The following is a 19,775-nucleotide window of genomic DNA, read 5'->3' on the forward strand; positions in this document are numbered from 1 at the left end:
CCTCCGAAGACTTCAGGGAGAGTGTCTGAGCTACCATCCCCAAGTGTGAGGACGAAGGGCTGGATGTCAGAACAACATGCTTATCCATTAAACTGCAAACTTTTCTTTTTTTAAACCCAAAGAATATCGGTGGCTTTTGCCCACTGCTAGAAAAGGGAGCCTAGGGCTCTTGAGATGCAGCAGAATCCGTATTTATAACCAGGCCGGGTAGTGCTATGCAAGCCCCCTCCACTCAGTAAGTTCTCTATCCTATGGATCTTGCTTTTGAGCTTTGAGATTAGATTGTGCACTCTACACTGGGTTCTGCAACCTCCATCCTTTCAATGCCCTGTTATTTTTGGGACTGCTGGCCTTCCCTGGAGATTAGAGCGGTCCTGTGTGCCATGGGCTGTATTCAGAGCATCGGAGGCAAAGCCAGAGTCTTCCGGGAAGGGATTACGGTGATTGATGTGAAAGCCTCCATCGACCCCATCCCCACCAGCATCGACGAGTCCTCCAGCGTGGTACTGCGTTACCGGACACCCCATTTCCGCGCCTCAGCCCAAGTGGTCATGCCGCCCATCCCCAAGAAGGAGACCTGGATCGTTGGCTGGATTCAGGCATGCAGCCACATGGAGTTTTACAACCAGTACGGGGAGCAGGGCATGTGAGTACTGCTGGCGACAGCCCCGGGGTGGGGGTAGGTTGGGTGGGGGCTGGCGCAGGGCTCCTGGGACACAGGGGTCTTTAGGCAGAGGTAGAACCGTCTCCAAGCCTTCTCCGGCTCTCTGGAGCCCTTACTTGTTGATCAGGGTCCTAGCTCAGTTCGATCTGCCCAGAGTTCTCCTGTCCTTCCTGGCACGATGCTGAGAAAACTGTCCCTCTTTGGTAAAAGACCATCAGGGGTCATGGAGAAGGCACCACTGTAGCCCCAGGCTCAGGCCTCCATGAATCTGTGAGGCAGACATGAGTGGCGGGTGCCGCTGAAGACTCCACTTCTTTGTACAGGACTTTGTGGTGGGGCCTGGACTTGTGTCTGGGGCCTGGGGTGGGGATAGGGCCTGGTGTTCGGATAGATGCACACAGAGTTTCAGAGGACGGCTTTGCCCTTGCCAGGGGTGGTGACTGGTGGCAGCGTGTGTGAGAGGGACTTGAGAAACCACTTCGCAGTGTGCAGCTTTGTCTCCCGATAGAGGTCAAGGGTCAGCATCCGGTGTCCCTCCAGTGGGGCCCTAGGAGCAGCTAGAGGAGCATACTGGCTTTGTCTCTGTGGTTTGGTCTCCCAGGATGACATAGAGCTCCACAGGGACCCTGAGGCCCCTGGGTCACATCCTGCATGTTCTCTGGCCCCAAAGAAGGCCATCCCCATGTAGAAATCGTGCGCTCAGGAATGGTGACAGCAGCTGCTGAGACCCAGTGGTTCCCCGGGAGACAGTCCCTGACTTGACTCCTGTGATGGCTCGTGGACACTGTCACATAGTCTTTGGCGTCCAGTCTATGTGGCCTCACTTCTCAGCTTCGCAAGTGAGGAAGAGAGGGTTCTCCCGGAGAGCTGGAGCTTATGTTTGACCAATGATAACCTGGTTCACCAGGGCTAAGGGTGGCCAGACACAGATCAACAAATGTGCCTCCTCCATTGATCGACTCCTAAGCTCGAAAGGAGACAGGAAGAGGGAGGGGATAAGACTGGGTTGTCAGCCTGATGGCCTAAGGCAGTTGGGGCACATGGAGTCGTTGGTCTCCCTACAGCCCCACCTCTGCCTTTGAGCCCTTCTTTTTTCAAGGCTGTCTCTACCACAGCTACTCCAGGAGGGGTGGTGAGACTCTCAGGTATTCAGGGGGGCCCTTCCCAAGCAGCCTTCAGCCAGCCCCACACTTCTTCCAGGCTTTGTAAGGCGTCCTGACTATTGAGAAGCACAGGCTTTCCCTCAGGGTGAACCTAATGGCTTCTCAGCCGCCCCCGGGTCAAGAGCCTTGGGCGACTTAGCTTCACTGTTGCCAGGCCCGGGGTTCCTAGTTAGATGAACCTTGTGCACCTTAGACTCTGCGGTCGGTCCCCGGGTGTGACTCTAGGCAAGCGCTGTAGCGACTCGGAGACTCAGTTGACTCATCTGCAAACTGGGGGTAATCATAGTTCCTTCTACACGATTATTGAGAGAATTGCTCAGACAACCTTTGTCCCCACGGTCAGTACGAGGCCGAGTTCATGTGAATCGCACAGGCAGGTGGCTGTCAGGGCCGATGTGATTTCAGTTTCAAGTCTACCAGATGGAAATAAGTGATGGTATTTCCGAAGCCAATGCTATTGGCCGGAGCCACTGAATTAGAAAAGATGCCAGCTACTCCTTGTAATGAGTTTTTACCCCAGCCTGGGCCCTCCGCTCTTAACTTTTAAAACTGTAAAAATAGCATCAGTCAGGGAAAGTGGTCAAGGGCATTTTCTTTGCTCTTTGTTAGTGCCTGCCTCTGCTCATTCTCCCAGGGCACCCTGGCTCTTAAGTCCAGGTGGGGCAGGGCCAGCTGCAGTGCAGGGACAGGGACAGGTGACCATCCTCTGGAGAAAATACAGTGGAAGGAGCCAGCCACTTGTCTATTCACCGCTGGTCAGCAAAACAGTGTGAAGCTTGGGCCTGCTGAGCGGTGCTGTGCCATCCTGTCCTGTGGATCCACAGGGCTGCCTTGCAGGAGGCCTGGACTCCACCTTCCATAGCAAACGGAAACATTTAGATGGGGTTATTAAAAGAACCTTCCAGGCTGGACGTGATGGCACATCCCTTTAATTCCAGTACTCTGGAGGCAGAGGCAGGCAGATCTCTCTGACTTGGAGGCCTGCCTGGTCTGTACTGTGAGTTCCAGGACAGTCAGGGCTGCATCATGAGACCTTGTCTCCAAAAACAAAACAAAACAGCACCTTTCTGTATTAACTGCTGTCCTGGAGCCCTTAAGCCCCAAGTGAGTGGGTGATTGTCCCTTCCCCTGCCTGTGCCCTGTTCAGATACCTCTTGTTGGCAGTGTGGGGGCTGGGCAGGGTGGGGAGACTTACAGAGGATGCGTGGCTCCACCTCTTTGAGTATGCTACTCACCCCCAACTTGTAACAACCACAAATGTCCCCAAACAGGATCCCTTGTCCCCTGGGAGGGGTGTGGAATTACCGTTAGCCTCAACCCAGACTATTTGGGTCTCTAAAGTGAACCCTAGGCTCCAGGGCCCTGGAGAAGGGACAGCCAGGTGGCCCAGGCTGGATTAGGACGTGTGTTCTTTACAAATGGGCTTGTATTAAAAATATTAATTCTGACTACTTATCTGAAATCCATAATATCCCCCAGCATTATCCCCGCTTGAAATTAATCTCTAAGCGAGGATGACTTGTCGGATGGCGTTCTGGACTTGAAATGATTTGAGATGGAACACTGACATTCTGAGAGCCACCACCCCAGTCACAGCCCGGTTGGCAGGGGAGTGGATGCTGGAAGATGGCGGCTCTCGTACCCGCTAGAATGCTTTGTATGGCATTGGGTCCAACCCACAGTACTTTGAAAGCCAACCCCCTCCAAACTGTTAGAGACACCTGCCTCCTCAGCTGCCCCCGCAATTCCTCAACTGCCACCTGTCAGCTGGTGTAGAGCCTTCTAAGTGACGAGTCACAGTTTCTTGCCTGTGTGGGAGACGCTGCACGTTGTCCCTGCTTTGCCCTTCTTAGGCATTCTCTGGGAGCCTGACCCATGGCCGAGGCCGGGAGTGGTGTAGCTCAGGATGAGCCAATGGGCTGATGGGGGGTTGGGGGAGCAGCTGCGCCCACCTTTGAAATGGGGATGCTAGTGCCTCCCTGCTTGCTTGGCTCAGAGGGATGGGCAAGGTAGTGCGCTTGGCACAGAACCAGCACCCTGGAGCCTCCCTGCTCCTTCTCCCTAGATACCAGGATTACACATCCCGAGTGTTAGTATTAGATTATTATTCAATACTGCGTGGCCAAGGGCTACACCAAGACCCCTGTGCGGCGCTGTTATCCCTCAGCTTCTCTGGGTCCCTTTCCATAGCAGGACAGCCGTGGCCCCGGAGGCCTTGCAAGTTTCCCTGACCCACACGTGTGCTGCCGTGATGTGCTGTTACAGGGCTTGGACAGACTCATGGGGTAACACTGGAACATGGGCTTTCTGCTACCCTGCTATCTCTGGGGTGCACCCCAGGACCGCAGAGGCCCTAATTTGAGGATGAGAACTCAGACTCTAAACCCCAAAGCCACTTGCCCAAGGATGTTTGCTCAGCACCTGATATCTGGGGGATGGCCCCAGGAGGAATGTCCTGGCTGGCCATGTGGCCTCTTCCCGGAGCCAGAGCCTGAGCGCCTCACAGAACAATTGAAGACTAAGCTTCCTGTCTTGGGGCGGAAGGCGGTTTCCCCCATCTGCTGGGCAATGGTGGAGGCCAGGGCGGGGTGAGCGGGAGAGGGAAGTCCTTGCTTCCGAACTTTAGGATGGGAGGGAAGTGGTGGGGGGTGGCCCGGCCTGTGAGAACTCTCCCTGGGCTAGCTGTGACCTAGGGACGGCTCCAGCCTGAATCTACTTTCTGAGAGTGGGAAGCAAGCGGCCTGTTCTGGGGATGTGCACACAGACATCCAGCAGCCAGGGATATCAGGGAAATGCACAGGAAATGCTTAGGAGCCTCCCGTGTAGATCAGGCCCCATGTGAATGAGAAAGCTTCAGGGCCTCTTGTGAAGGGAGCGGAGTCTAGGCAGCCGCTATCCGATATCCGCTGAGCCTGGCCGTTGCTGGCTGTACCTTTGGACCAGGGCTCCTGCTTTTAGGAATACTGTACCCCAGTCTGGGTCTGGCTTATAGAGACACGACAGGTCACTAGTGAGCAGGTAAAGTACATACATGTGAAGAAAGGATCCAGTGTGGGAATGCCGCTATGTGAAGAGCTTGCCCTGGGTCTATGGCAGCAGAGAGTTGTAGATAACCAGGCGTCTTGCAGTTGGGAGAGAAAATTAAGATCTGCCCACTGTGCAGAGTACTGCTGTTACAAACAACCGGGTTTCCATGGAAACACTAGTGTCTCGTTAAAATAATGCCGGAGATGAGCCTGGGGTCCTGCTCCGTGGCAGAGATCTTGCCTTGCATGTGAGAGGCCCTGGCTTCCATCCCCAGCACCACAAACCCAACAAAACATGGAAGAGTCTGACAGAGATGTTTGCTGTGAGGAAAATGCTAAACACGAGGGACACATCCTGTGTGTACATGCAGAAATGTCTAGAAGGATGTTTACTGAAGTATAACATGGTGAGTAACCTCCAGGAGGAGGGCAGAGGAGAGATGGCTTTAGTTTTTATTTCTTAATGGCTTTTTTTTTTTTTTTTTTTTTTTTGGTTTTTCCAGACAGGCTTTCTCTGTGTAGCTTTGGTGCCTTTCCTGGAACTCACTCTGTAGCCAAGGCTGGCCTCGAACTCACAGAGATCCACCTGTCTCTGCCTCCCGGGTGTTGGGATTAAAGGCGTGTGCCGCCGCCGCCGCCGCCGCCGCCGCCGCCGCCGCCGCCGCCACCACCACCACCACCTGGCATGGCTTGCTTTTTTTAAGGACACATTTTATTACTAGAAAATAATAAAAAAATTTTAAAGGAAGTATAGTTTGTTGAATACCCTGAAAAAGGCCAGTGCTGGGCAGTTCTGACTGTAGTATTTGGCCTTGAAGCTAAAATTAAGCAGGCACTGTAGGTCCTTCCTCCTCAGGTTAGGCCAGGGCTGGGGCCTAAGTCTGGAGGGATGGCTGGACAGGAGAGGACAGGCTTCCAAAGTGGGCCTATGGGAAGAGGCCGCATACATCCCCGATTGAGCTGTGGGCAGGTGCTGGGTGCTGCGAAGGCAGGACCTGGGGATGGGCCGTGGAGGGCCCAGTCCAGGAGCATCTTAGCCGTGGTAGAAGGGAGTGTCCCAGGCCTCACTTTCTGTAACATACAACGTTCCACAAGTGCTTGCTGTTTGAGGATTAACCAAATTGTGAATCTGTTCAGTTGTCATCCAGGAAACCCCCGGAGCTAACCCCTGACTATCCCAAGCTGAGTGTAGGGCCAGGGCTGGACAGGGCAGCCGTAAGTGCTGGGCAGATCCAGCCCAGGGCCCGCCTCTTCCCTGGAGGGGTCCTTAAGGTGTCATGTACCATGAGAGAGGTGGTAAGGTGTGTGGGTGACATCATTTAAGCTCAAAGCTAAATTTCATTTTAAATTAACTAAAAAATAAAACCTATTAGTGTGTGTGTGTGTGTGTGTGTGTGTATGCACCGTATATGTGTGTGGGGGTGTGTATGCTGTCACACATGTATAGAGGTCAGGTACAACTTTAGGGGATGGGTTTGCTCCTTCCATTTTTCGGTGGGTTCCAGGGATTGAACTCAGGTCATCCTGGCTCATTACCCACTGAGCCATCTTGCAAGGCCCCAAATTTCATATTAAAGCAAGATATGTACTGCATATGAAAAAGCATATCTAGATCTAGCTTCGTGTCTCTGTGTGCCCAGTCTGCCTTCACTGGACTGTTTCATGGAAATGACTGATGCGTTTGCTTTACAAAAAAAAAAAAATATTTACTTTTTGAGACAGTGTCTTCCTATGTAGCTCTGGCTGGCCTGGAACTTGCTATGTAGACCAAATTGGCCTCACACTCATAGAGATCCACCTGTCCCTGCCTCCTGAGTACAGAGATTAGGGGTGTGAGCTACAATGTCTGGCCCCAGTTGCATTTTTTAAAAGTGAATAAATGAATAGAAATGAAGGGGACATTCAGGAGCAGAGTCATGAAAACATAGGCTGCTGAGGGGACCTGGTCCTGTGATAGGGTCGACTTTTGTCTACTGGGCCCACTGAGGATTTGTGGTCAGTGAGCCCAGGACTCTGAGAATGGACGGGAGAGAAATGGGGGCCCACGGGGCTGTATGCGCTGCCTGTGCTGAGGATAAAGCCAGGCCCCCACAGACTGTCTCCTATCTGCTAATCCGCATATGTGAGAAAGGTCTAGAACCCTGGTTAGGGCAACTTTTTTTCTGGGGAAATAGGGAAGCTCAGAGCCACGAAGGTGGCAGATTGTACGTGGTCCCAACGCCTTGGAGGGGTCTGTACTAGACTGGCTTTTGGCCACTGGCATGTCTGAAGTCCTTGAATTGGGATGGCCCCCTTTCCCACCATGGTAGCCTCCTTGGCCAGTAGATGACCCACCCTCACCCCAGCTGAAAGCCTTTCTGTACCCCATCCACTTTTTTTTTTTTTTTTTGAGACAGGGTTTCTCTGTATAACCCTGGCTGTTCTGGAACTCACAGAGATCCGCCTGCCTCTGCCTCCCGAGTGCTGGGATTAAAGGCGTGTGCCACCACTGCCCGGCACCCCATTCACTTTTATACATGCTGCTCAAAGTCTCTCTGTGTGTGCACATGTGTTTTTTTTTTTTGTAAGCACTCACATGCATGTATGTGCATGTATGCCTGTGTGCACATGTATGCATTTTCACATGTATGTATGTGTTTAAATGTGTCTCTATGCATATAGGTGTGTCATGTGTAGACAAGTGTGAATTTGCATGTCTGTGTGTACATGGATGTGTGAGGGGTAGTGTTAGCCCACGGAGATGGTGCTGACCGCCACCCTCATGGCTTTGGTGACAATGGGTCCCAATCCTGCCAGTTCCACCTTGGCAGGGTGACCAGAGACCCGGCAACCCTGGGTACTTAGTGCTTCCTATGTGACCCAGCATGCTGCTGAGCGTCAGGGAGCCAGGCTACAGGCATCCTGGGGCCGACATCTAGGCCGGGCACTCTGATGAGTTCTGGATATGTGGTAAGGTTCAAGGCAGGTGTGGCTCTGTCCTCTTGGCCTTTGTGGTTCATCTGGGCAAAGGACTGCCCACAAACGGTCACATTGTTGTTTGATTGCCCTGGGGCATGTGCCAGGAGACAGTCACCGCGTCCTAATGGCACTGAACACCGGCCAGGGGCACCCGGCTTGTGAAAAGGGTCAGGGTGGTTTGCCTGGGGTGGTGGCCAAAGCTTAGCGGCTGGTCCCCCCCTCACCAGGACAGGAGCAGGAGGACAGAGAGGGTCCCAGCCCCAAGCCTGGCATGGGAGGGGGAGGGGTTGGGGGAGGAGCTGAGGGGCAGACTTATGCGGATGCGACTGTGTGGGGCTTCTGGCCTTCCCCCTTCTAGGCTGTGCCTGTGGGGAGCAGGCTTATCAGGGTCAGAGCAATGTGACCAGATTGTGTTGAGAGAACAGGTTAGGATCTGGGAGACCCGGCCGGGAAGCAGGGTCTCCGCCAGGAAGCTGGAGTCAGGATGGTGGTGAGTGTCCAGGGCACGTCCTGTCTCTCCTTTGCCGACCCTAAGGCAGCTCCTCGGCAGACACTGGTTGAGTTGGGGACCACACGGTTCTCAGCAGGATTAGGGATGTTGAGAGGATCTGGGGACACCATCTCAGACAAGCCAGGGGCATGAAAGCGTGCTGAGGTCCAGGTTCAAGTCTGGACTTGCCTGCTGCTCTTTGGTTTCCCACACCCCTGAGGACAAGGACAGAAGCGTGGCAGGTGGCCTGGGAAGCAGGTGACGTCTATGCATCTGCTCCAGCCCGGGCTGAGAAGGCCTCAAGCATGTCTCACTGATTCTGTCACCGTGTCAAAGTTCTGAAGTTTGGAACAGCTCTTGTCTTCTCAGTTTGCACAAGGTCTCAAGTTCTGGGTGGTTTTTGTTTTATTTAGTTTGTGAGAGGGTCTCGTTAGCTCCAGCTAGCCTCACGCTTTCTGACCTTGAACTCCTGATCCCCTTGGCCTCCCCCTCCCTGAGTACTGGGACAAGTCAAGAAGGCTGAGTGTGCAAGGCTGAGGTCTGAGAACAGAGAAATGGAGCCTAGCCAGAGCAAGCACAACCACAGAGGCAGCCGAACAGTGGCCATCTTGTCACCTACATGAGTGTGCATAGTATGAAAGGCCGGGCGGCGGTGGCACACGCCTTTAATCCCAGCACTCAGGAGACAGAGGCAGGTGGATCTCTGAGTTTGAGGCCAGCCTGGTTTACAGAGCGAGTTCCAGGACAGCCAGGCCTACCCAGAGAAACCCTGTCTCAAAAACAACAACAAAGTATGTATAATAGGAAAATGTAAGTGAGGTCTAGGAAAGCTTCAGGTCAGCTGAGGGAGGGAGGTCTGAGCTAAGAACCACACTTACAGTTGCTGAGGCCTCTCTATAAGGGTCTCCCCAAGTTTCTGACCACAGCTGTGGCAGGTGGCGAGTGTTAGTACGTTGTCTCATGAAGGAAGCCTAGGATGGGCGTACGCACAATTAGCCATGGCTATTGGTGAGGCAGGTGCAGAGCATGTGTGACTGTCAGAGAGGTAATGTCTGGGCCTCAGTTTCCACCCCAGGTTCTTGTGAGCTCCTCACCTATGTCCCTGGCTCCTCCCATCTCCCCCAGCGAGAAACCTGCAGGCTCCCTTGATGGTCCACAGTGAGGCAATGAATGCAGTTGGCTCTGCCTCGCGTCTGAGTAATGTCTCCCGTGAGACTCTGCTGGCTGCCAGCTCATGAAGACTGTCACCTGTCTGTGACTGGGCCTTCGACTGTCAGGGGTGGGGTCACAGAGCAAGGCCACACGAGGGTGAAGCGCACCCCTCCCCCGCCAGGCCAGTTGTAGTTTGGAAGTGCAAAGGGGCAGTAGCTTTTTCAGGTTTGTGCTCTGCCTTTACACAAACACACACACACACACACACACACACACACACACACACACACACACGTCTTTACATTTTTATATTTTCCGGAGGGATGGGGCACAGGTGCCACTATGAGCTTGTAGCCGTCAGAAGACAACTTACAGAAATAGCTTCTCCCCTTTTTCCATGTGGGTCTCAGGGATGCAACTCAGCTTTCAGGCTGGGTGGCAAGGGGCTTTCACTGGTGAGCCACGTGGCTGGCCCTTGTTCTCCAAAAGCCTTTCCACTGGGCATGGTAGCTCATGATGGAGGTCGGGGCAGGACGATCTCCCTCTAGTTTAAGGCCAGCCTGGAGAGACTGGGCTAGAATGAAATCTTCTAAACCCCTCCCCACCAAAACCCACACACCAAAAGGCACAATAGCATTTTTCGAGGCTTGGAGTGTGTTGCTCAGTGGTTAGAGCACTGTATAGCTTTTCTGGGGCCCTGGTGGGTTCCCTTCCCAGTACAGCAAAGTAAACAGACAGGGCACTAACATGACTTCCGGGGAGATGGAACCCGGTGGCGTTAGGCAGACGCAGGCAGCCCTTGAGAGCTTCAGGGCAGAGCATCGGGGGCTCTCTGGTCTGAATCCTGCTGGGGAATCAGCAACCCCATTCTGGAGAGCTGACCGGGTGCTGCAGACCTTCTCGGAGGGGTTGCTGGGGGCGGAGAGACAGGTTCGTGTGTCTGGATGTGCTCAGCGTCTGGCCTGTCACACATGACTGAACGTAGCGATGAGAGGAACAGAAAATGTACCAGAGTCTGGGGCCGGGGAGGCTCAGCCTGTAAAGTGCTTGCACGCAGGTGTGCGGACCAGAGTCGAGATCCCTAGAGAGCAGTAAAAGCTGGCTGGGTGTGGTGGCCTGCTTGTAATTCCAGCTTCAGGAAGATAGAGACAGGGAATTCCCGGACTAACGTGGAGAGACCCTGTCTCATTATATAAGGCGTAGGGAGACTGAAGAAGATACCCACGCCTACCCTGGGTTCTCAGAGGCATGGGTGCACATGCATCTGCACACACGTGCCCCCCGACACACAAACATACACCCACCGCACAAACATGCACCTAAACAAACAAACAAATAATTCTGTCCCTGCCACCCTCCTGTAGCGGCTCCAGTTTTGGTGACATTCCAGCTGAGAGGCTGAGGTGGCATGGTCAGGGTGCACCCCGGTGGCATTAGGTACACTCACAAACATCACACCATCCGCCTCTGGAACAACTCTTCCTTGTTGCTAACCGAAACTCTGCCCCATTAATCACCGCCCTCATTTCCTGCCCCGGCAGCCCCGGCTCCACCTTCTGTCTCAGAACTCAGGTGCTCCGGGCACCACATGTAAGTGCTGTCCTGAAGTAATTAGCTCAGCTTTTCACGGTGGCTTCTTTCAGCTGGCATAATGTCCCTGGGCTCCTCCATGCTGTAATGTGCGTCGGGATCTTCTCTCCTGTTAAGGCTATTCCATTGTGTGTAGGAATTGTGTTTTCTGTATCCATTCAGCCATGACGGACACTCGGCAGCTTTCTCCCTTCGGCTCTCATGAGTCATGTGTGCCGCGGACGAAAAAGCACTTTTGTTGTTATTTTTGAGAGAAGCCTCATGTAGCCCTGGCTAGCCTTGAACTTGCTATGTAGCTGAGGATGACTTTGAACTCTTTACCTTCCTGGTTCCATCTCCCAAGGGCTGGGATCACAGGTAGGTGCCTGGCTAGGAATGCACTTTTAAAAGGAGTGGGCCCCTGGCTAGCAATGGATGAAGATGTGCGCAGGGAAAGGTTGGGACAGTGGATGTGAGCCTTAGTGCGGTGTCACCAGGAAATTCGGTGGGTCAGTTGGGCTCCTGGGCAGTAGACCCCACTCCTTGGCCACATGTGAGCAGCTGTTGCCTCGTTCCCTGTCCCCACCTGGGATTCTCCTAGGTGATGGTCCCTGGGTCTGATGACAGTCTGAGGGACCCTGAAGCCTGAAGTGAGTTCTCCAGAAGCCACTGTGTGCAGAGGAGCTTGGGAACTCTGGGCTGCCTCTCTGTCCCTGGAGTAACCCGGCTGGGCTGGCGGGTCCTTTCCTGTCCTGGCACTCGGTTGCAGGCATTTGCTGCACATGCCTGGGACATGCCACGGGCACAGGTATGATAGGTCTGAGGTCCCAGGGTGGGGAGCACCTTGCCTGGGTTCTCATGCCATTGAGGGAGCCCATGTGTGGAGTTCCCATGTCCAAGCTAGACACCTACCACGGCCGCAGCCGATGATAAAGTGTCAGGCTGAGCACATGGTAGGAGGGACACACCAGTCCCCAGGGATACAGGGTCTCCAGGCCCGGGGGCAGCAGCAGGCTCTTTGGCTAGGTCTGGAGGCAAAGCCTCTGAGGCCAGGAAAGAGAGGGGCCTTTTAGAGGGTTTGGTCAGGTTTGCTTTGCTTCAGTTACAGCAGAACGCGACCGACCAGCCAGTGGCAGCCACATGGAAGCCAGTTTTCCAGGATGGCGCAGTGAAGAGTCTGGTAGCCAGAGAGGAGGGCCATTGCGGCCGCCGGTGCTGTTGGTTACTGCTGGCTGTGGTGGAGATGGCATGGGAGGAAGAGGGTGTTGGCTGGGAGCGAGAGGACACCGAAGCCCAGAGGTGGCAGACATTTGCCCGAGGTCCCATGCTAGCCAGGGGCCAAGAGTCACCCATAGATCAGGTGACCCTATAGCCATGGACTCGGGCGCCTCCTATGGGTCTCCACAGTTGCGGAGGGACACGTGTGGCAGGAGGGAGGTCTGCCGAGTCTCCTCTTCAGCCTGGCCTGGATTCAAGTGCTGTGTGGTTAAGGAGAGCCCCTAGGCTCCAAGAGGCCACAGTCGCCGCCCTGACCAAGATCACGTATGGCTTTATGTGTTTGTCCCACTGGTGTCTGTGAAGACCCATCTTCTCCAGTGTTTGTCATTACTATAGACGCAAAGTGACAAGTCCCTGTCAAGAGACAAACAGGGTTTTCCAGACCCAATTGGCATCCAGTACTAGTTTAAGAATCGTGGCTCGCTGGGCGGTGGTGGCGCACGCCTTTAATCCCAGCACTCGGGAGGCAGAGCCAGGCGGATCTCTGTGAGTTCGAGGCCAGCCTGGTCTACAGAGTGAGATCCAGGACAGGCACCAAAACTACACAGAGAAACCCTGTCTCAAAAAGAAAAAAAAAAAAAGAATTGTGGTTCTCATGAAGCCTTTGGTGGTAGTCTGGCTTAGGATGGTACTGAGCGAACAGTATGTGTCTTTAAAAAATATTATATATACATATTTTAAAATTTCTATGAATTTTAAAATTGTTATGAATTTTATGTATATGGGTGTTTTGTCTGCATGTACATTACATGCCAGAAGAGGGCATTGGATCTCATGGGACGACAGTTACAGATGGCTGTGAGCCATAGGTGCTGGGAGTTGAACCCAGGATTCTCTGGAAGAGCAGCCAGTGCTCTTAATCGATGAACCCTCCCTCCAGTTCCCCCAAAGTATTTTATGTTTTTAGTGTGTGTGTGTGTGTGTGTGTGTGTGTGTGTGTGTGTGTATGCGTACATGAGTGCAGGTACCCATATAGGCCAGAAGAGGGCACCAGATCTCCTGGAGTTGAAGTTACAGGTATTTGTGAGCTGCTGATGTGGCAGCTGAACTTGGGTCCTCTGTAAGAGCGGTAGGACTGGACTCACATTACCCCATATTGGATGTCCTGTTCATTGTCTGCTCTGTCCCACATAAGCCCCATGATCAAAGGGGTCTGGGTCTGCTGAGTACCTCCTGTCCCCAGGGTGCAGGACAGTCACCCTCAGTGAGTACTAAGAAAGTAATCTGGCCTTCTTTGCCCTCCCCAGGTCTAGCTGGGAGCTCCCCGATCTCCAGGAGGGCAAAATTGAGGCCATCAGTGACTCGGATGGGGTGAACTACCCCTGGTATGGCAATACCACCGAGACCTGCACGATCGTGGGCCCCACCAAGAGAGACTCCAAGTTCGTCATCAGCATGAATGATAACTTTTACCCCAGCGTCACGTGGGCCGTGCCCGTCAGTGAGAGCAACGTGGCCAAACTGACCAACATCTACCGGGACCAGAGCTTCACCACGTGGCTGGTGGCCACCAACACCTCGACCAACGACATGATCATCCTGCAGACCTTGCACTGGCGCATGCAGCTCAGCATCGAGGTGAATCCCAACCGGCCCCTGGGCCAGCGTGCCAGGCTGCGGGAGCCCATTGCCCAGGACCAGCCTAAAATCCTGAGCAAGAATGAGCCCATCCCGCCCAGCGCCCTGGTCAAGCCCAATGCCAATGATGCTCAGGTCCTCATGTGGAGGCCCAAGTACGGGCAACCGCTGGTGGTGATCCCGCCCAAGCACCGGTAACAGCCAGGCCGCTGCGAGGTGAGACTCACGGAACAATATTACTGCTCAGAAGGAAACCCAGATGCCCTCTCCGGTCATTCAGAAAAATACAACCGTTCTACCTTCTCCAGGGGCGGATCTCACTGTGCTAATACCCCGCTGGCCTCCTGGCTCCTCCATCTGCTTCCCCACAGGGAGGGGGGACCACTAGGACAAATAGTCGGCCCCTCCCCCAGGTCACCTCTGATCCCTTTTCCTCCACTCACAATCAGTTGTTCACTGCAGCCGAATCTCTGAAACACTGCTCCCCCCCCCCGCCCCCGCCCCTTTCTCTCTTTATGGGATTCAGGGGCAGAGGAGGAGGTTGACTGTGAGGGGACCCAGCCTGCCCCTCCCGCCTCCCCTCTGTCTGTCCTCTGCCATGCGGCCTTATGTAGACTTGCTTTGCCAAACTTTTGCCTTAAGCTGAGTTTCAAGGAGAAGAGGAATCAAAAGATCTCTGGTGTCTTCCCTGCAGGGCCTGCCTCCTCCTGCCAGGGTTGGAGAGAGGAGCAGGCCCAGAGGGAGACCCACCCGAGCCCCTCTTCCTGGGTGTCTGGGTGAGGGCAAGAGTGGAACTCAGGTCTAAAGCCAGCTGTTTTATTATGTTGTTTTGGCGGCGGCGGAATCAAAACCACAGACTCTGCCCGGAGCCCCGACTCCACCCAGAAGAACCTCCCCCTCATACCTGCCGGGGTGCCACCTGGGCACAGATCCTCGACCCCTCCTCTCTCCTCAATAGCCTTAACTTGCCTGGTGGGGGTATTCTGGGAGAAGGAGGGGGCAGGTCCCAAAGTGTTAGGTCAGGGCTAGGGAACTTCACCTTTACTAACTCCATACCCGCCCTAAGTATGTGGCTTTTTCTCTTCTTGGTCCCAAAAGCCTGGTGGGGCGGGCTAGGGCATTGCCACTGGGTCCCGACAGTCACAGCTGTTTGAAGGTGAAGAAGGTGTGCCCTTCCCTCCTGACCTGCTTTGTCACACTTGAACCCGGGGCTCCGGCCCCCCGGCTGCCCATCCACACTGTAAAGAAGCCATGGCAGGGCTTTTGGCCCATTCTCAGGGGAAGCGGCTCCCAGACTCTCTGGGAGTGGGCTGCAGATAGGCTCTGAGCACCAGTCGCAGGGTGCTTGGGCCCTGCCCCTCCCATCATAGGTGCTCCTGGGGTGGGGAGGTCTGGGGGGCAGTCAGGTGACTCCCTGTTTCTTGTCTGAAAGAAGCCCAGGCCCAGGGCTGGAGAGTCCCATCCTTGGGAGGTGTCAGGCCACTGTGAAACTGTTTTGACACATGGTGGCTAGTCTTGGGGTCTACCTTCTGGAGCCCTAGAACTTGGCCTTGAGTGATACCAATGTTTCTAGAAATGTCTGCTTTGAGCTGCTTGAGGGACATTCCTTTAAGCATGCCAACAGCTGCATCACTGGATTCCATCCAATAATAAGCACAGAAAACCGTCATACGAGAAAAATAATGTTTTTGCTGCTGATGAGCCACTTGTAGAGGAGTGAGTCTTGGTGACAGCGGGGGAGGCATGGCTAGATCCCTGCTCTGTTCCTACCTGTGATGAATTTCCTTTAGGGGTGCTTAGTGTCCGGTCATTCTCGGGCCACTAAGGCTGGGGGCTGCAGTTACCTGGAGTACAGTGAGCTGAGCAGATGGCGCGGTGGTGCTGGAGAGCCGCTGGTCATGGTTGACCTCCCCTAGACCCTTCCCTTCGTGTGTGTGGAGGCTGTCCTTTTAGCCAGGAGAGAGAGCCGTGGGGTCTCAGCCCCGCACTCGAGGACAGGACTGGCCGTTGGCTGGGAAGGCCTCCTCTGCTTTCCGGGCTTCCTTGCCCTGAAGAAAGGAGATGCGCCCTGGTGAGGGTGGAGGCGAGCCCTTGTCCTGAGCTGGGTGGTCACTGAAGGGGTCTTCCTGGACATGGGGTTGGGGAATAGGAATGATAGTAAGGGTGGTCTGAACTGTGGTCTGAACTGCTCTGGACGTGAAGACTCCAAAGCTCACGTTTCTTGAGATCCCTCCCTGCTGCATGCCTGGCTTTGCCCACCTGGCTTCTCTGGCTCCCCTTCCTCTCTGCCCTCTTACCTGGCCCAAGACAGGGCTGGAGAGACTCCAGGGAGGCTGTGTGGGTCTGGCCGAGAACACCCAGCTTCTCTTGGGCTGCTAGCCTCAGCCCATTGCCTCATGTTGTCGACACACCCCAGGCTTTCTGGGTGCCGATCCCTCTACTGCTGTCCTTGACGCCCATGCCTACCCAGGCGTGGACACTCACTCTTTCCAGCAATAAGCGCCAACCATACTCGGTCATGGAGATACTGTGAACACAGCCCATGCGTGCACTTACCAGCAGGCGCGAGACTCTTGAAGACAATGTTAAACGAACCTTTTTCTAAGTTTAAAATAAAAGATATAAAGAGAAATAAAATTAATTTTAAAGGACCCCTGGCTCTGGTGCTGGTTGCGTGGGGTCTCAGACTCACTGCGGCTGCTCAGGGTGAGCATGTTTGGGAAGATGCGTGAGGCTGTGGTTCCTGCGCTAAGTGCCGGACGACTCGGGCTCTGGGCAGTCGGTCTGTACACCTGCTCTTTCTCAAGGTCCTGTCTCCATTGGGACTGGTTCTGAGAGTGCAGATATCCCTGACAGGTGTCCCAGGACAGGAGTAGGCTTGGGGACACCTTGGTTTTTCTGTTTCTCCTTCTCTGTCTCTGTCTCTCTCTGTGTCTCTGTCTCTGTCTGTCTGTCTGTCTGTCTCTCTCTGTACGTGTGTGCATGCCTGTTTCTATGTGGAGACCAAAGGTCAATGTCTCCTAGGGCCCTCTACTCTATTTTCTGAGACAGTCTCTTGGTGAACCTGGCACTCACCAATAGGTTAGATTGGTTAGCCAGCAAGCTCTTGTGTCCCCAACGCTGGGGTGACAGGCTTACACCATTGTGTCTGGCTTTTCCCTGGGTTCTGGGAGTCAACCTCTAGTTCTTCTGCTTGTGGAGCTGACGGAGCCCTCCCCCTAGCCCCAGCTTTATTATTATTTTTTTTTAATATAGGGTGTCACTATATATCCCTGATTGGACAGGAAATGGTGACCAGTAAACCAAACTGGTCTGGAACTCACCGAGATCCACCTGTCTCTGCCTCCTGAGTGCGGGATCAGTGTGCACCACCACACCTAGTCCTTCAACTTAGATTTTTTTTTAGAATAAGAACTGTCTATCAGGGGTGACAGGGTTAGTTCAGGTTCCTATTCAAGTCACTCACGGACCTGCAGGTCTCCCTGTAGAAACCCAGGACAAGGTCGGGCGCATGGCTATGCACCTGTCCCTCCCTCACTAGCTGATGAAGTGGCCACATGGGTCTATATTCCAGGAGGAGGCTGCCTCCTCATTGGAATGTTTGTGTGCAAAGTTGGGGGACCCAAGGTTGCTGGAGTGACTGTGTCCTCAGCGCCCCCCCCGCCCCCATGCAAGGCCATTTGCGTGGACTTGGATGGAACCCAGACCTTGTGGAAAGGGCTCTCGGACACTGCCTGCCAGCCAGTGTGGACGAACAAGTTGGGCTCTGATGAACTTGCCATGATGGTCCTGGGGCTTCCCCGTCTTATGGACAAGGAGGCAGGGAGTGTGTATGTGTGGGTGTGAGAACTGGCAGACCTCATGTCTTCGAAGAGGTAGAGTCATGATTCTACCTGAATCACTGACCACTGCACATTCGACCAGAGCAGATGACGACGGGCAAACATTTGGTGCCAAATAATTGTTGGTTATTACTAAGAAAGTCCTTAGCTCAAAGCACACCCTCCATCCAGCGTTCTCAGGCAAAAATCACCTTTCCACCTCACTTCCCAGAAGTCTGTGCATTTAGTTATGTCCGGCCCATTGAAAAGCAGGCTTCGAAGAAGGCTTTCTTCACCTGCAGGCTTCCCAGAATGGGTGTGGCCTCTGTAGTGCTACAGGGACAGGAAGGCCCTGTTCACCCATCTGGGCCTTAGGCCTGGCTCCTCTGGGTTCTTTGCATTACAGCACCAACAGTATGCGGCCCTGCCCTTAAGGCAGAGACACCGGTGCTGGAGGCTGCAGCCTGGGTTTCTCTGGCACTCTCCACCCAGATGGCCCATGGGTGGTGCCTGTGTCAGAGTTTGGTTTTTTGATTGTGGAACCAGCTCCTGAGTATTGTGTACAAGGGACTGTGGTTTGTGTGTGTGTGTGTGTGTGTGTGTGTGTGCACATGCGTGTGTACATCAAAAGAGAAGTCCAGTCAATCACACAGGCCAGACCAAGGAGCTTAGGAAACCGTCTTTGCTGCCGCATGACAGTGGGTATGGCAGCCTGAGTTAGGGGAGTGGAGCGTGCAGAGGTCAAGCGACTTCCAGGTGACATCTGATGGCCCTGCTCTAGTTGATGGTGGGTTAAATTAGAAGTCCAGGCTAGGCTGAGAGATCGAGATGCCAGGCCCAAGTAAGCAGGGGCAGGGCGCCCTTGAGGGCCCCAGGCCTGGAGCCGAGTGTCCGGAGTGGGCAAGCCCTCCGCCGAGAACGGCCAGGCGGCAGGTGCTCCGTGGCTCTCTGTCTGCCAGCTGCTGTGATAGCTTGTTCCTCCGCTCCGGTGCTGTCCCAGAAGAGCCAGAGACTCATTGTAGGATTAGCCACACAGGAAATGCAGCCGGGCCCCAGCGGGGCTGGGGGCTGCATTGGAACTCTCAGACCTGCAGACATTTCTAGAAGTTGGAGTGCTTTCTGCGACTTTGTGTCGCCTGCCATCTTCAGTGCCGCCTGGGTCCTCCACAGCACTGGCTCCCATCTGGTTGGGGTCCAGGCACTTGAGGTGGCAATAGACCACAGCACACACACTACCCCCAAACTGCCCATTAGGGGGCTGTGGGGAGACAGTTGGTAATGTGCTTGCATGAATAAGGAACTCCATGAAAATCAAACAAAAATCAGGGTGGATGGCTCCTGAGGAACCACATCTGAGGTCAACCACTGGCCTCCACGGACACACACACACACACACACACACACACACACGCACACGCACACGCACACGCGCACACATGCACACACACACACAGTTTTCCGAGTCATTGCACAAGCAGCCATAAGAAAGCCCCACAGCACCCACACCCACACGGCATGGCCCCAGCACCCTTTCCTGCCTATGGATCACAAGAGTTCTTCCCCTTCTCGGGAAGAAAGTGGCCCTGGAAAAATCACCGGGCTAGGAGGCTTCAGAAGGGCCTTCTATCCACCCTCTGCCTCCCCGCTGCAGCCCAGCCTCCTGGCTTAGCATGTCATGGAGACTGGGCTTGATGCTCACAGGCTCACCCTTTTGGCACTGGGCACTTCTGTCCCTTGAGACAGGGTCTCTCTCACCCTGAACCCCAGATTGGCCGGGCTTTCGGTATACATCACAGACTGGCCTTGAACTTACAGCAATCCTCCTGCCTCAGTCCTGACTGCTAAGAGGATAGGTGTGTACCACTGTACCCACAAGGAGCAGGCGTGAGCATGAATGAACGCTCCTCCTGGGCTGTGTCCAGAGAAACAAACTTCTGACCACTCTGGGTCCCGCGAAAAGCCAGCCCGTTTGCTGTGTGGGCACAGCCCTGCCCACTTGCTCCCCAGACAGGATGGCTGGGAATGCAGAGACAGGGTTATCTCCACCCCAGTTCTGGCTTTGGTTTGTAGTTTATC

The 19,775-nt window shown here is 54.3% G+C and overlaps 1 protein-coding gene across 1 annotated transcript; it reads left to right on the forward strand.

The window, feature by feature from the left end:
* Positions 1-14,209, forward strand: Fam78a (family with sequence similarity 78 member A). Its single transcript, XM_028884671.2, has 2 exons — positions 1-646; positions 13,548-14,209. The coding sequence occupies exons 1-2, from the start codon at positions 324-326 to the stop codon at positions 14,074-14,076; spliced, it is 852 nt and encodes a 283-aa protein (XP_028740504.1). The 5' UTR covers positions 1-323; the 3' UTR covers positions 14,077-14,209.
* Positions 14,210-19,775: the final 5,566 nt, after the last annotated feature.

This window comes from Peromyscus leucopus, chromosome 4 (assembly GCF_004664715.2).
Source record: "Peromyscus leucopus breed LL Stock chromosome 4, UCI_PerLeu_2.1, whole genome shotgun sequence".
Lineage (NCBI taxonomy): Eukaryota > Metazoa > Chordata > Mammalia > Rodentia > Cricetidae > Peromyscus > Peromyscus leucopus.

Bases quoted from the DNA above. Each gene is read 5' to 3' on its own strand.
- Fam78a (XM_028884671.2), top strand. From the start codon at position 324: ATGCCCTGTTATTTTTGGGACTGCTGGCCTTCCCTGGAGATTAGAGCG. The intron at 647-13,547 runs GTGAGTACTGCT...TGCCCTCCCCAG, and splicing joins CAGTACGGGGAGCAGGGCAT to GTCTAGCTGGGAGCTCCCCG.